Raw genomic sequence first — 13,741 nt, 5'->3', positions numbered from 1 at the left:
GTAAACTAAGAGTAAGTGATCACAATCTTGCCATTGAAAAAGGTGTGTAAATATCTTGATTATGGAAATGATTTTACATTTTTTAAACTTGTACATATAATGGCATTATGCTGTTTTTTTGGTACATATGTATTGAAATATAGCTGATTGTAAATAAGTGTAATTGTGTTTTTGCCAATAAATTAAATGTATTTGTATAATCTGCGTCATTCGTTTTATAAGGTAATTGAAAATAGACGTTACGAGTTTTTAAGTATATATTTACTTTGTTGTCATATCAATGGTTAACATTTACACCAAAACAAAACCATAAACACGACTATAAATAACATTGTGAAGGTAGAAATATTCTTACCATATTAAAGACCAAGTGCATATTGTTAACGGCAGTCCTAACATATAAGAGTATAATAACACTAGAGACAGTGAAATTTTAAAAGTAAAATGTGATTCATATAAGTAAGAAAAGATAACCGTCGTTAAAAACTTTCATTTCCAATAAGCTTAAGCGGATAGTTCTTTTAACAGTCATAAACCAATCAACTATAAATTGAATGTTTAACGTCAAAACAAATATTCATCTTTGCGTTAACTTCAAATTATAACAATTTTTTAATTTGTTTTTACTGTGAACATGTATATTGGCAGCCTCAGTTAAACGATACGAGTTTAAAAGGAATGAGGTTGAGGTTCAATTTAACAATGTGTACTTTTTTTATTTTTAGAATAATAATGAAGTGAATAAATTATTCAGGATGCAGCACTATTAAACCATCGTAATATAGGTAAGAATCAATATTCAGCACTATCAATAATAACATACAAGTGATTTTAAGTTCATTTCCGAATTGATCAAATTGCTGCGTAATAAAAGATTTTTCATTCGTTCATTTCTTCCAATTTATCTGATGTATGCTTTACATACGGCTTGGCCTGAAAATATATGTGAATATTGATTGGAAATAACAACGCACTATTCTATTCAAACATCAACATGATCAATTAATATGATATGAAAACAAGATATGATGTGATTGCTAATGAGATAACTATCAATCAAAGTTTAAATTAAGTGGATCTAAACAACTATATGCATCCGTACGACTTCAACAATTAGAAAACCCTACACCTTATAATCTGCTATTAAAAGCCTAGACATGACTTATATGAAACAGTTCAAATGCTAGATTAAAATAAATCATATTACTAAAACTAATCATGACCGACACGAACTAACATTAACAACTACAGTCTCCTGTCTTAGGATGTAACCATTTTTTTTAAAGCAGATATTGTTTTCTATTCTGCAAAATCAGACATGACTACATTTTAAATGTATATGACCCCCAAGGGTGACTGGGGTATACAAATATGGTCACTTGGTCTTCTCCCGACCGGCTGTAAAACGCTTGCCGAAGTGGGGCGTCCGTTTGGCTGTGCGGGATGTATCAAGTTCGCAGTCACGTCCGGTCAGAAGGAGGACGTAAAATCCGATGCCTCGTGTAAAGAGAGTGCCACGCTCTTTGCACGTTAAGAACCCTTGCAACAACTCTTTGAGGGGTCCGTGGGTGGCCTGTTGCAAGGCAAAATTTCTGTCGCTATCCAATATACTCTCATTTTCCAGTGGCAGTCTAAATTTCCCCGACCGTCATCCCAGATGGCCTCTATTGTATCAACCTACTTATTGTATTTATTGTGAACTTGTTCTCGTCCTGAATATGCCTGAAATATTTGCCACTGGACGTTAAGCAACCAACAATCAATCAATCAATTTAAATGTATATGTGTATTATTAAAGTTTACTTAGTGTTTACTATGTTGTATTTAAAGATCTATTTAAAGATGCATGATGTGACATTCGAGTAATGACAGAGATACATATAATATTCCAACGGTTGATTTTTGAATGTGATATAAAAATGTACAATTAATGCAATAAAAAATTTTTTTTTTTTATTGCATTGAGTTTTCAATAAATTGTTAACGAAAAACCCCCCAAAAAATGTCGTTAAATCAGTCCACCTCAAAATTGTCTAATACTGAATATACAAATGCGTTTTTATATTATTGGCTCAGAACAAGTCTTTGCTGTAAGGGATGACAAAGTACCACATCTCAAATATAAGTCCCTAACATAATAATAGTATTTGTAAAATTATTGTCATGGCATGTCGATTCGATTCCATTGTCTTATATTATATGGTCACGATCTTTACATATTTTTAAATTACTGAATAAATCATTCTTCAGCTTCGTCATTTTTATCTAATTAAGTTTAATTATCCAACTATGTAATATAAGTAATATAGTTAAAAATTAAATAGATTATATCGTGTTTAAAGCTGAAGTATAGAATTCATGTTTTGGAATGCAATAATTTTTTGATCATTGAAGGTGGAATTCGTTTTAACTCCTCTATACATTAATAAGATGAACATGACTTCAAATATTTTTTATTCGCTCGCTGTTTGTATTTTCTCTTAATAACAATATTTAAAAAAAAATTAAAATAGCATAAAAATATAATAACATTTTATATATACTGATAGATTATCGTTGATCATCTCAACGACATTAGGTTTCTCGCTTGAGCCGGTACGGCGAAAGCGAGAAAAGTAATCGAGTTGAAATGACCAATTATCATCTGTTTATCGCTATTTTAACTATGACGACGTTGTCAATTTCATTAGCAACGCCACGTGCCTCCTTAGTGTCTAGCGATAATTGTCCATCTCAAGCGAGTAGCATGATATGAAAAAATATTACAAAAAAAGATCAAAGGGAAAATGCACAAATTAGCGATAAAAAGTAATACATGTATATCAAAATATCAACAACCAAAACTCGCAAAACGCTGTTTCGTGGCCTTTCCAGAATTGAAACCTTCGTTCTTGTGTAAAGGCCAAGTGGAACTTAATTGTAGGACCTCATTGAGAAATTAACTTGCACTTGCAAGACGAAGTGGTAAGTCCTAAGATTAGGAAAATTTAGACACAAACTGTGTAATCAAAGATTGAAAAAGACTAAACATATCTGGGTTTTAATCTGTATTGGTTTTGCATTACGGTTATTTACAAAACTGTATGCCTTTTTGAGAAAGCCAGGAAACAAAAGTGTCGTTTGACTGGACGACAGCTTAATTTGTGGTGATAGCTTGAATTAATGTTCAGAAAATATTCAAGCAACTATCTCAATTTTCAAAACTGAATTTTGTAATAAATTTACAAACAGCAATCTAAAGTAGAAAACATAATCAATTCTGAGACAATGATAGAGAAAAAAAACCATTGCAAATAAATGTGAATAATTGTAAAATAAACAAACAGCAAAAAGTTTCTTAAATCTGTTGTTGTGAGCCAGGCTTCCATGTTGAAGACCGTACGTTGACCTATAATTGTAAACGTTTAATACAGTCTGACTTCTTAATTACAACTATTGTTTTTATACAATTTTCATTTAATTAAAAGATAAAAACATAATATAAAAGATCTGGACGACATTGAATAAACTCATCATAAATACCAGCATTAAAATGTTATATTAACGCCAGACGCGCGTTTCGTCTACAAAAGACTCATCAGTGACGATCGAATCAAAAGATGTTTAAAAGGCCAAATAAAATACAAAGTTGAACATGTTGATGAGCATAGAGGACCAAAAATTCATAAAAAGTAGTGTCAATGCAGCTAATTATTTGTTTATACAGTTTAAATTTAGTACCCGAATTTGAACTGACAAATCTATATTTTTTTCAATTTTAGTTTACATATCATGGTCTACTATTTTTATATTGATCAATATCAGTTATTCTGTTAAAATATTGATTGAAAATACACCAGTTATTTTAAACATGTCGCAATGTTGGTAATAATACAATTATTAATAATTGGTTTGTCCATAGAGTTTTTAAGTCTACATGCGGAAACTGTTGTGTGAAAATAGGAGTAATATCAAATGATACTTTTATAAAAATATGTGATTTAGCAATTGACATTAGTACTTTCGAGCCAATAACTTATATTGGACAAAATTAAGCATTCATATCTAAATCTTTGTTTTTTGTAACTGGATTAGGAAGTTTCAGGTAAGCATAACTGGTTGAATAAACGTTGACACCCTACCTTATTTCAATTTTTATTTGAAATGTAACCACACACACATGTCAATTACAGGATTTTACTTTGTTGAAACATATTTATTTATAGTGGATAGTAAACAAGTTTTGCAAATTATAGTTATCCCTTTCCATTTTTCGAGTGCAAGTGCTGCATTAAAGCGGCATTAGCCTGCTCCTTTTGAAATCTACATTGGTGTCTTTTACGTGCAAGATATCTGACTTTCTCTTAACACGCGTCAGCCATTTATCGTCCCCTTCCAATAATCGTTTTCAATACCATACTGGCAAACGGTGTCAAGGGAGGGCAAAAAAAATCAGTCCCTGAATTTTTTCCCCGAACTCCCGGAACGGGAATTGAACCAGGAACCTTTGTGTGAGAAGACTACACCACGGTTCATAGAAATTTACTTACCATTTGACCATAATCTTTACAAATTTATGTGTTTGTAAAGGTCACCGCAGTGAAAGTGAAAGTCAAAAATATGTCGAAACTTAGTAAAGAAATTTGCAAGGTACTCTCATATTTACAAATACTGTTTACATCACCACAAAACAAAGCAGAGATTACCGTTATCATATGCTAGATATGAATCGTTAACTCTTGGAGAATGACTAAGGGAATAAATATTTGATGATAAGAATGCAATAAATTATTGCGATAAAGCAGGGGCGTGATTTTTGTGCACTTTCACTTGTTAGAAGTAACCCGAAGGGTGACTGGGAATAGAAATTTGGTCACCATTAGTATTTTCCCGATCGACAGTAAAACCCGAGCTAAAGTGGGGCGTCCGTTTGGCTGTGCAAGAGGTACACTTTTCAGTCACGTCTTCGCAACTTTGCTGAAAAACACAGTAACATACAGTGTTCAAGCACCCTATAATGGGCCGTGTCTTAATTAAGAAAAAAACATAATTTTACTTGTTTATACAGGTGAGCGCATCAGGCTCTTCAGAACACCTAGGGATATTTATATTAAAATTTGAAAAATGTGTAAACGCAAAAAAAGTCATACACTTTGTAAAAACAATAGCTGTTAATGTATAGCAGTATGGTCTTGAGGTAACGATGATAGTCTGGCGGAAGGGGATGATAAATAGCTGACCCGTGCTAAGAGAGAGTCATATCTCTTGCATGTTAAAGACATCCTTGTAGATTTCGAAAAAGAGTAGGCAAATGCCGCTACAAGGCAGCACTCGCACCCGCAAAGTGGAAAGGGATTAATATAAATTGCAAAACTTGTTTCCCAATCCACTATAAATAAATATGATTAAACTAATAGCCGTCGCCTTAAATCAATTCCAAACAAAAATATTACTCCTGTCCATTGACCATATTTCGTGTTCGTATAACATGTCTGTGCATTCATGTATAGCCTTTCTGTTCGTAGGGAACCAATTTTCGTGGTTTTTGTTGATGACTTTAAACAAGAATTTAAGTGTCCCACGTAATATACAAACTATTGTCCAAATCAAGACATGGGTTGTTTGCTTGGATACGAGCATGCCATAAATTTGTTGAATGTTGTCATTTTTTTTAAAGACGTCACTATAAGTGAAAATGAGCACCTTACTTTTCCATGTCCACGTCCACAAATCAATATGGTTATTAAAAATAAAATCGTTTCTGATGGCTTCAATTCGTAACTTGATTTTTTTTCTTTCAGAAAACTTAAATCCACGAATCTACCCACGAATTAAAGTACTTTCGCAGTATAGTAGCAAATAGTCCATGCATGTTCACGATTAGTACACAATGTAGGTCCTGAAATTAAGACGCTGAAGGTCGGGGAAATTTGGACATGAACTGTAAGATAAAGGTATTTTGAGTTGAAAAAATTAAATAACACAAATATCGAACTTTGAAGGACAGATATCTTAGTTACGTGTTATAGTGTTATTTTTAATTGTATTTGGTTTAATAACATTCAACTTTCGTCGTATGTTCTTTTCTTTAAAAAGTAAATCAGTATAAAGACTTTCAACTATACAGAAGATGTCACCTTCCCGAAATATCTCAGATGAACAAATATTTAATTAACAGACTCAATCAAATATTTTTACAGAGCTACAATTTACACCATTTAAATCCCATTCTCACAATAAAAACATCAACAGCATTGGATGTTATTTAACCAAAAAACGATTTATTACATAACTAATTTAAACAAGAATCAATATTATCTCAAATCAACTGATAAAGAAATTTGAATGTTGATCACGTTATCTTAGTGTTGAATTTTATTTTTAAATAAACAATTTGCTAAAAATTATAATATAAGTTTGTTGAGGGACCTGTTGTATGATTTTTAAAATATTATATAAGTTGTAAAGATATTTGAAAAAGCTCTCGCCGTGATATAGCGTTTTTGTTCTCATGCGGCGTAAATCAAATACCAATCCATGAATAAATCAAAGTAAAATGAAATGTCAAATAAAAACATTTAACGAGGATAAACAGATCAGTCATAAAAAATAAACCAATCAATAACATTACTTACCTTTGTCTTGTTTAAAAATAAACGATATACGGTTGTTATGTTTGCATACACATGGGATGATTCTCTCCCATTTTCGGTAGAGGTGGTTGTGGATGTAGAAATTCTGATATGAATGTCATTGTTTTAAGAGTATACCTTTACTCCGGTATTGAAAAATCCATGTTCGCCTAAATCAGGTGTTTCGTGAAAATAATGGTTTATAATGTGCAAAAGAAACCTGTAATGTGGAGGTGAATCAAAATTTCCAGCCAGTCCTAAATTCATTGTAGCAAGAGCACAAAAAAAGAGGAGCGAACGATACAAGAGGGACATTCAAACTCACAAATCGAAAATAAACTGACGACGCCATTGATTGACAGACAAGCAATAGTAGACGAAACACAGCATTGAAAAATAGACAAAGTAACACGAACCCCACCATAAACTTGGGGTATATCAAGTGCTCCGGAAGGTTAAGCAGTTCTTGTCCCGTTGTGTTGTTCATGTTATTACAAACCTGGTCAGTCACATTGAAAAAAAGGAACCAAATTGTAGTTACGACATAAGGCAAATTTCCGTTTTCATAATTATGTGACACTGATATTCCATAACTGACAAACAACTCGTGATGGGACCCGTAAAAATACTTAACTTCACCATTTTGAACTCTTGGTTAAATAGCTTCCATGTGAGCAGCAACCCTCTATCAAGGAAATCCAAGACCAGGTATATCGTATCAATTTGAATATATATATACTCTGTATGCCGGCGCTGCTGTGATGATGATACATATAAATGAAAAGTTCATAATTTGGAAGCTGAAATCATTTTTTTTGTCGCAAAGTTCCGTTTTCAACTGACTCTTATTTTCAATGACTATATGCAAGTCAAGATTTGAGGCAGACCTTACTGTTTCTGGTGTATTCTTATTCATTAGCTCGATGCGATAGTTGCGTTTAAAATAGTCACTGAATTTTGAATTATTTAATGAGAGAACGTCTCATTGGCAATCATACCACATTTTCTTTTTTATAGTCATCTATACAGCGGAAAGTAAAGTTAAAGGGCATTGGTAACTCCTTTGCTTTCTTCCTATGTATGAAGTCAGCCTCACAAGTTGTCAAGAAGAGTGGCACATTTGGTTACCATTGAAATGCCGATAGTTTGTTGAAATATACGTCCTCCAAACGTGATAAAAATGTTGTCAATCAAGACATCATGCATCTTGATAAGTTTCAAAGATTGTTTGAATTAGAGTAGGATGTATCTCTTCCAACGACAAAATACGTGTATCTACGTCAATACAGGTTTTCATTGGCTTAAATATAATTCATAATGTAACTTATTTTATTTATTTTTTTCTAATTTGAAACCGCATGTAGAATAGATATCGCCTATAAAAACATTTTATAAATATCAAAGGCTACATGACAGTGCAACGCCCATATTTTGTTTCAACAATATATTGAATACTGCTTCTAATTCCCATACAACACGCAACTTTCTAATTTATTTCTTAAGCATTTACTTTTCATATCTTCTTGGCAGATGGGTCACTTTGAGACAACATGTTTGAAAAGGTGTGTGCGCTGGAAATCAAGCGGTACGATAAGATAAGTTGTCATAATGTCCAATTCATATAAAGATCGACATGCAAAGTTAGGATGCATGGTCCTTAGATTGTTTCCTCAAGTTATGCAGATGATTTTAATACAGTATTTCACTCCACAATGGTTACAACGGAAATATACGAAAAACGAATACCGTTTTGTGTTTAGGGCAAATGAAATTGCTGTAATGGACAAGCTTCCAAACGTGGACGATTTTACAATTGAATTATGCTACAAAATACTTATATCTGAAAATATGTTAGACGAACCTAAATGTAAATGGGGAAATGTCCCTCATGAGGTAGAAGTAGAAATGACCGATGATATACAACGGTTAATTAATGCAACAAATTCAATAGTTAGCATAAAATCTGAAGAGGTAACACAGAATTATTCCGATAAGTTGCTAGAGCACATCAAATTGATAGTTACCAGAACGGATTCATGTTTTAAACAAGACACTTTAAGAAGCATGTATAACACTTTAAGCAGATCTGGAATAGATACTACCTCCGTCTTACAAGACCTATCAATGATAAAAGCAATCGAAGGTAAGTTTCACGTAGGATTATTATAGATTTTGATTCAACAAAATTCAAGTACACATGAATCTGTATATTAAATTTCACGTTGAGCATTAACAATAATATCCTTTGTCATGTGTCAACAATGTGATTTCGTAAAAATCGCACACAGAAGAGATGTCATTTCCACGAAGACTTACTAATCGAAAAGCTCGATTTATCGAGCGGTATTTGGTAGCAAATTTATTTTTTTGGGTTTAATAGCTGTAATCCAAAACATGATCGACAAACATAATTATTAGCTCAATCAATATTTATAATTAAGTTAAGTATAGTTAAGTATGATTTCATAAGCAAATAAGCACCTTAAGTCATTAACGTTCTTTTGATTTTCTTCTAGTTTATAATAGAAACATATTTCAGAACATACGAAACAGTTTGTCAACAACATTTTGTTTATGAATTCCATTGATTCTCTGAACATGCTGAAAGGCGTTCTTTAGAAAATAAATGTATTTAAAGAGGGAACAATGTTTGAACATTAAACCAAATAGATTAATCGAGTATCATTTTGGTATTCGATTCTCGTTACTAACGACCGATGCTCAAATTTTCGTTGACATAATAACAAGCAGGATATTTGAGATGCAAAACTTGTGTACACTGAGCTCGGTAATATATAATTACATTAAAAACAAATCGCCAATGCTGTGATACTATTTGCGTTACGCATTCACCACAATCACTTATATATCCAAGTACAAACATATCGAGTAAGAAAACATGTCAAACGATTTTACTTTTATGTTTTTGGTTTACCAAATATTCACATAAGTGTCTAAAGTCATTTGTAATTTCTCATTTACAATTTGTTTAATTTTTGAAGTGACGAAGTTCTTACCAAATAGTGAAAGTGAAGAGCAAGAAAGGTATTCTAGGCTTTCGATGGCCATCATCGAAACTTTTCCGAAAATTTTAAGACATGTTATTCGATCAAGAATATCTGCAAGCCAGCTGTATACAATGTGTAAGCCATCTCTTAAAACGTTCTATCCAGAACAACGGACAAGCCTTAAAGAACTATCGAATTCAAATACTTATGATTCCTTAGATATTACAATAGTGTATAGACTATTAAAACAGTTTTCGCTTATACCTTCTCCAACTAAAGGATGGGGAGTTATTCCAGACAATGCAGATACTAGTTTGGGAGATGATATTGAACGTATACGATGCTATAGAAATGATCTTGCTCATCGACGTGACACCAATATCAATCAATCGCATTTCAATGATTACTTCAATAAGTTTCGAGAAATTTGTCGTAGAATGGATCTTCATATTTTCCACTATACCGACTATGAAAAGCAAATAATTGGACACACAACATGTGCAATGGATGCGGAAACACAAATAAAATATGAGAATGCGATGAAGGAGATAGAAAGCATTAAATGTAAGTCATCAAGTCTAACATTTTATTGAATTTTCCAATGACTGCAGTATTACAATGTTTTGACACTTGTTTATTTTGATTATTTGAATCATTGAGTACATTTTTCGTACACATGTACCACGAATATTCTTTAATATCCTTTAAAGAATGAAGCAGAACCACAATGTATACCTTGTAACTGCAAGTATACTATCAAACATGTTTTAATTAATTGTATTGACTTTGCTGATATTCGTAGTAAGCATTTCAATGTTTATAATATTAATGATTTATTGAATTATGTTCCATATACAAATATTGCTGCATTCTTAAAAGAAGTTGGAATTTATTTTTAATATAAAAATGTTATTATATTTAAATCGATTTTAATATTGATCACGTTATTTTTCTGTTGATTTTAATTTATAAATAATATCCTTTAGTCTAGAATTTTAGTTTATTTAAGGACCTTTTGTCTAATTTTAAAATATGCTTTAAATCGTAAAAAATATTCGAATTAAGCACTCGCCGCGATATAGCCTTTGTGTGCTTCTTCGGCGTAAAGCAACCAACAATCAATCATCAATCATAAACATATAACATTAAAATATGTTTGTAGTGTTTCCATAAGATGAAAACATATATTGTGTAAATTTGGAATGTCCGGTACGGATTTTCTCAAACCAGACATGCTCAACCAAACGTTGTGAGGACGAAAATGTACACATACTTTTTACCTAGAGTCAACTCAAAAACTCTGAACAATATAAACAATAACTCACAAGAAAAGTCTTGGTTGATTTTTGTTTAGAATCATTTCAAGATTAGTATCTTAAATAGTTATCATAGTTGGCTTTCAAGTAATGAATCCTTAAATTTGAAAACAATATTTAAGCACGTGTCTATTATTATTATTTTTTCATCCTCATTCAGCTTAAAATTCGGAAATACTAGTATTGTACATATATTTGAATTTCATGGAATTATCTGTTTCTGTTCACTACCTTAATTTGTCTAAATGTTGACATCTTAGACTCTGAATACATTATGTACAGATAAGAACATCAAGATGTGTCCAGGAAACGACACGTATACATATTTTGTTTTTCAAATGACTTTTGAATATGAGTTTTTATAGCTTGGCAATATATTTTCTTCTACAGTGAAATATGAAAAAGAGCCAATAACGTTTTACTGGGGAGAGACCTTTGAAAAAAGTTTGAGGAATCTTCGATCGCTTTTAAAAGAAAAAATATTAGATGGTAATTTGCCTTAATATGATCAATATCTTTTATAGATTTCACATTTATAAGTTACATGTGATGTATTCAAGAAATATATTAAACAATCAATGTAAACAGACGATTAATGACAAAGATAATTACAAATAGAAAAAACAGTATTCCATCATTTAGTGAAATGCACAAACGGGCAAAAATAAAATTTAGAAATATTAATGTGTTGGGGAATTATCATTGCACATCTTCTCCTGCAGATATCGAGAACAAAGAACATTTGTAAGCTATAAGAAAGTTGATGTCAATCAATAACAATTTCAATATGTTAAAAATAATATCTATATATCTATAGATGTATTGTATATTATCCTGTACCACTAAATTGAGGCACCACTAAATGTCGATTACAGATGTTTACTATAGGGAAAGACCAACATAAAAATATCAAAATTATTGCCATGCCGAAGATACGCTGATTGATTTAACATCTGCATGATTATAGTAAAATATATGTTCTTTTATACCCAAAGTGACGATCATTTAAAAATGTAAACAATTACAATGATTTTTTTCTTCCATATGTATTCTTCCTAGTGATGGATGCTCTAATATCATTCTTTTCTTAATGAATATTTTAATGAGATTATTACGCTGTTTATTTTACGAATTAATGTACTGAATTGTATTACGACTCAGTTTATGTCTGTATTAAATGTTCAGACAGATATACATCAAATCATTATAACATATTATATATTTTTTGGAGTAGGAAGACAGAAAGTTCGTTTACAGATCATCTTTGAAACCGAGAATGATGTAGAGAAAAATATTGATATCCTCAATTCGCTCAAAGACGAAATAAATGAAGGCTTAAATGGAATAGAGTTCATTGTTGCCACAAAAGGGAGTATTGTCCTGAATGCAGATATTTCGTTGGAAATGATTGAAACAGATGAATTGTTACAATCCACATTGGTTTTATTTCTAGAAAAGATTTTGGAACGTATTAAGACATTTGCTACTGAAAGTATTGAGATGGTTCTGTTACCTTTAGAAGGTTTGTTGTTAATGTTTCATTGATACTATAACCACGAGATGTTATACCCCCGCTTAAAAGAAGGGGGTATACTGTTTTACCTCTGTCTGTCCTTCCGTCAGTCCGTCCGTCCAATGAATATTTTTCGTTGCATTTTTCTCAGGAACTACAAAACTACAAAACTAGGATTTCTGAAATTTGGTTTCAGGGTTTATCTAAGTCAACTATACCGAGTGATGCGTTTTCAGATTGATCACTTGACAACTTCCTGTTTACCGAACACTTGTATGATTTTACACATGATAGCCAAGTTGAAAATGTTCGTCACATTTTTCTTAGGAACTATAAGTCAGCTATACCGTGTGATGCGTTTACCGAACACTTGCATATTTTTACACTATTAATATTATCCACTTGCGGCGGGGGTATCATCAGTGAGCAGTTGCATTGCAGTTTCACTTGTTACGACTATTTTGGTATTTGGTATACATGGTGTTTCAATAGATATTTTCCACGGGCGTTTCATGCTGGTATGGATCTAAACTGAATGTTTATGAACGATGTATAAGTTAAGACAATTGTCTGCCATTGTATGATGAAAACTAAAACTTTAAAAACTTTAAACAATCGTTGTTGTATTCCTTCACCTTCAACGCCCCCTCCCCCCCCCCCCCCCCCCCCCCCCCCCCCCCCCCATTGAGACTTATTGTTTTTTATTAGGTCTTTCCACTTTTCTGTGGAAAGACCTATTGTTTTTCTTTTGATTATTTTTTTTTCTTTTTCTTCCACCTAATTTTGTTCTTGCGATAAATATTTGTTTCGCAATATGTCGCTCAAATATTTGGTATATGATATCGAACAGTTTATGCGCTTTTGAAATTTACCTGCATAACTGAATACTTTTGTTTTTAGGAGTTATCTCCCCAAACACTGTTTTCCTTCTGTCTACTAATCCTTCGCAACCGTAAAAGATGACGACAAATTTATTTTATAAAATTGCTCGTTATATCCTTCGCATGATTTGTCCTATTTTGACCGAAGCGATATGAATGCTCCATATGAGAGTTATTTCCCCTAATGCATTTGCTATAAGTATTCTGCATTTCTATCTGTAAACCATAAGTGATAGAGACCTAGCACCTTGATTTGAGGTCCTTGGTCCAAAAAAAAATAAATTAGGTCAAGGTCAAAGGTCTAGGTCATTTTTGAATTTAGCTTATTTCCACTCATTCCAGAAACCGTATAAGATATCAACAAATTACTTTTTCTAAAATGTTAGTTGCGACATGTCGTAACACGTAAATT

The 13,741-nt window shown here is 32.0% G+C and overlaps 1 protein-coding gene across 1 annotated transcript; it reads left to right on the top strand.

Moving 5' to 3' along the window:
- The first annotated feature begins 525 nt into the window (after nucleotides 1-525).
- On the top strand, nucleotides 526-13,404 carry LOC134717881 (uncharacterized). Its single transcript, XM_063580379.1, has 6 exons — nucleotides 526-785; nucleotides 8,142-8,754; nucleotides 9,614-10,183; nucleotides 11,326-11,424; nucleotides 12,170-12,457; nucleotides 13,349-13,404. The coding sequence occupies exons 2-6, from the start codon at nucleotides 8,220-8,222 to the stop codon at nucleotides 13,402-13,404; spliced, it is 1,548 nt and encodes a 515-aa protein (XP_063436449.1). The 5' UTR covers nucleotides 526-785; nucleotides 8,142-8,219.
- Nucleotides 13,405-13,741: the final 337 nt, after the last annotated feature.

Source organism: Mytilus trossulus, chromosome 5, assembly GCF_036588685.1.
Source record: "Mytilus trossulus isolate FHL-02 chromosome 5, PNRI_Mtr1.1.1.hap1, whole genome shotgun sequence".
NCBI classification, from domain to species: Eukaryota; Metazoa; Mollusca; class Bivalvia; order Mytilida; family Mytilidae; genus Mytilus; species Mytilus trossulus.
This window is presented reverse-complemented; position numbering and strand designations above follow the sequence as displayed.

Bases quoted from the DNA above. Each gene is read 5' to 3' on its own strand.
- LOC134717881 (XM_063580379.1), top strand. From the start codon at position 8,220: ATGTCCAATTCATATAAAGATCGACATGCAAAGTTAGGATGCATGGTC. The intron at 11,425-12,169 runs GTAATTTGCCTT...TTTTTGGAGTAG, and splicing joins AAAAGAAAAAATATTAGATG to GAAGACAGAAAGTTCGTTTA. The intron at 12,458-13,348 runs GTTTGTTGTTAA...TTTTGTTTTTAG, and splicing joins GGTTCTGTTACCTTTAGAAG to GAGTTATCTCCCCAAACACT.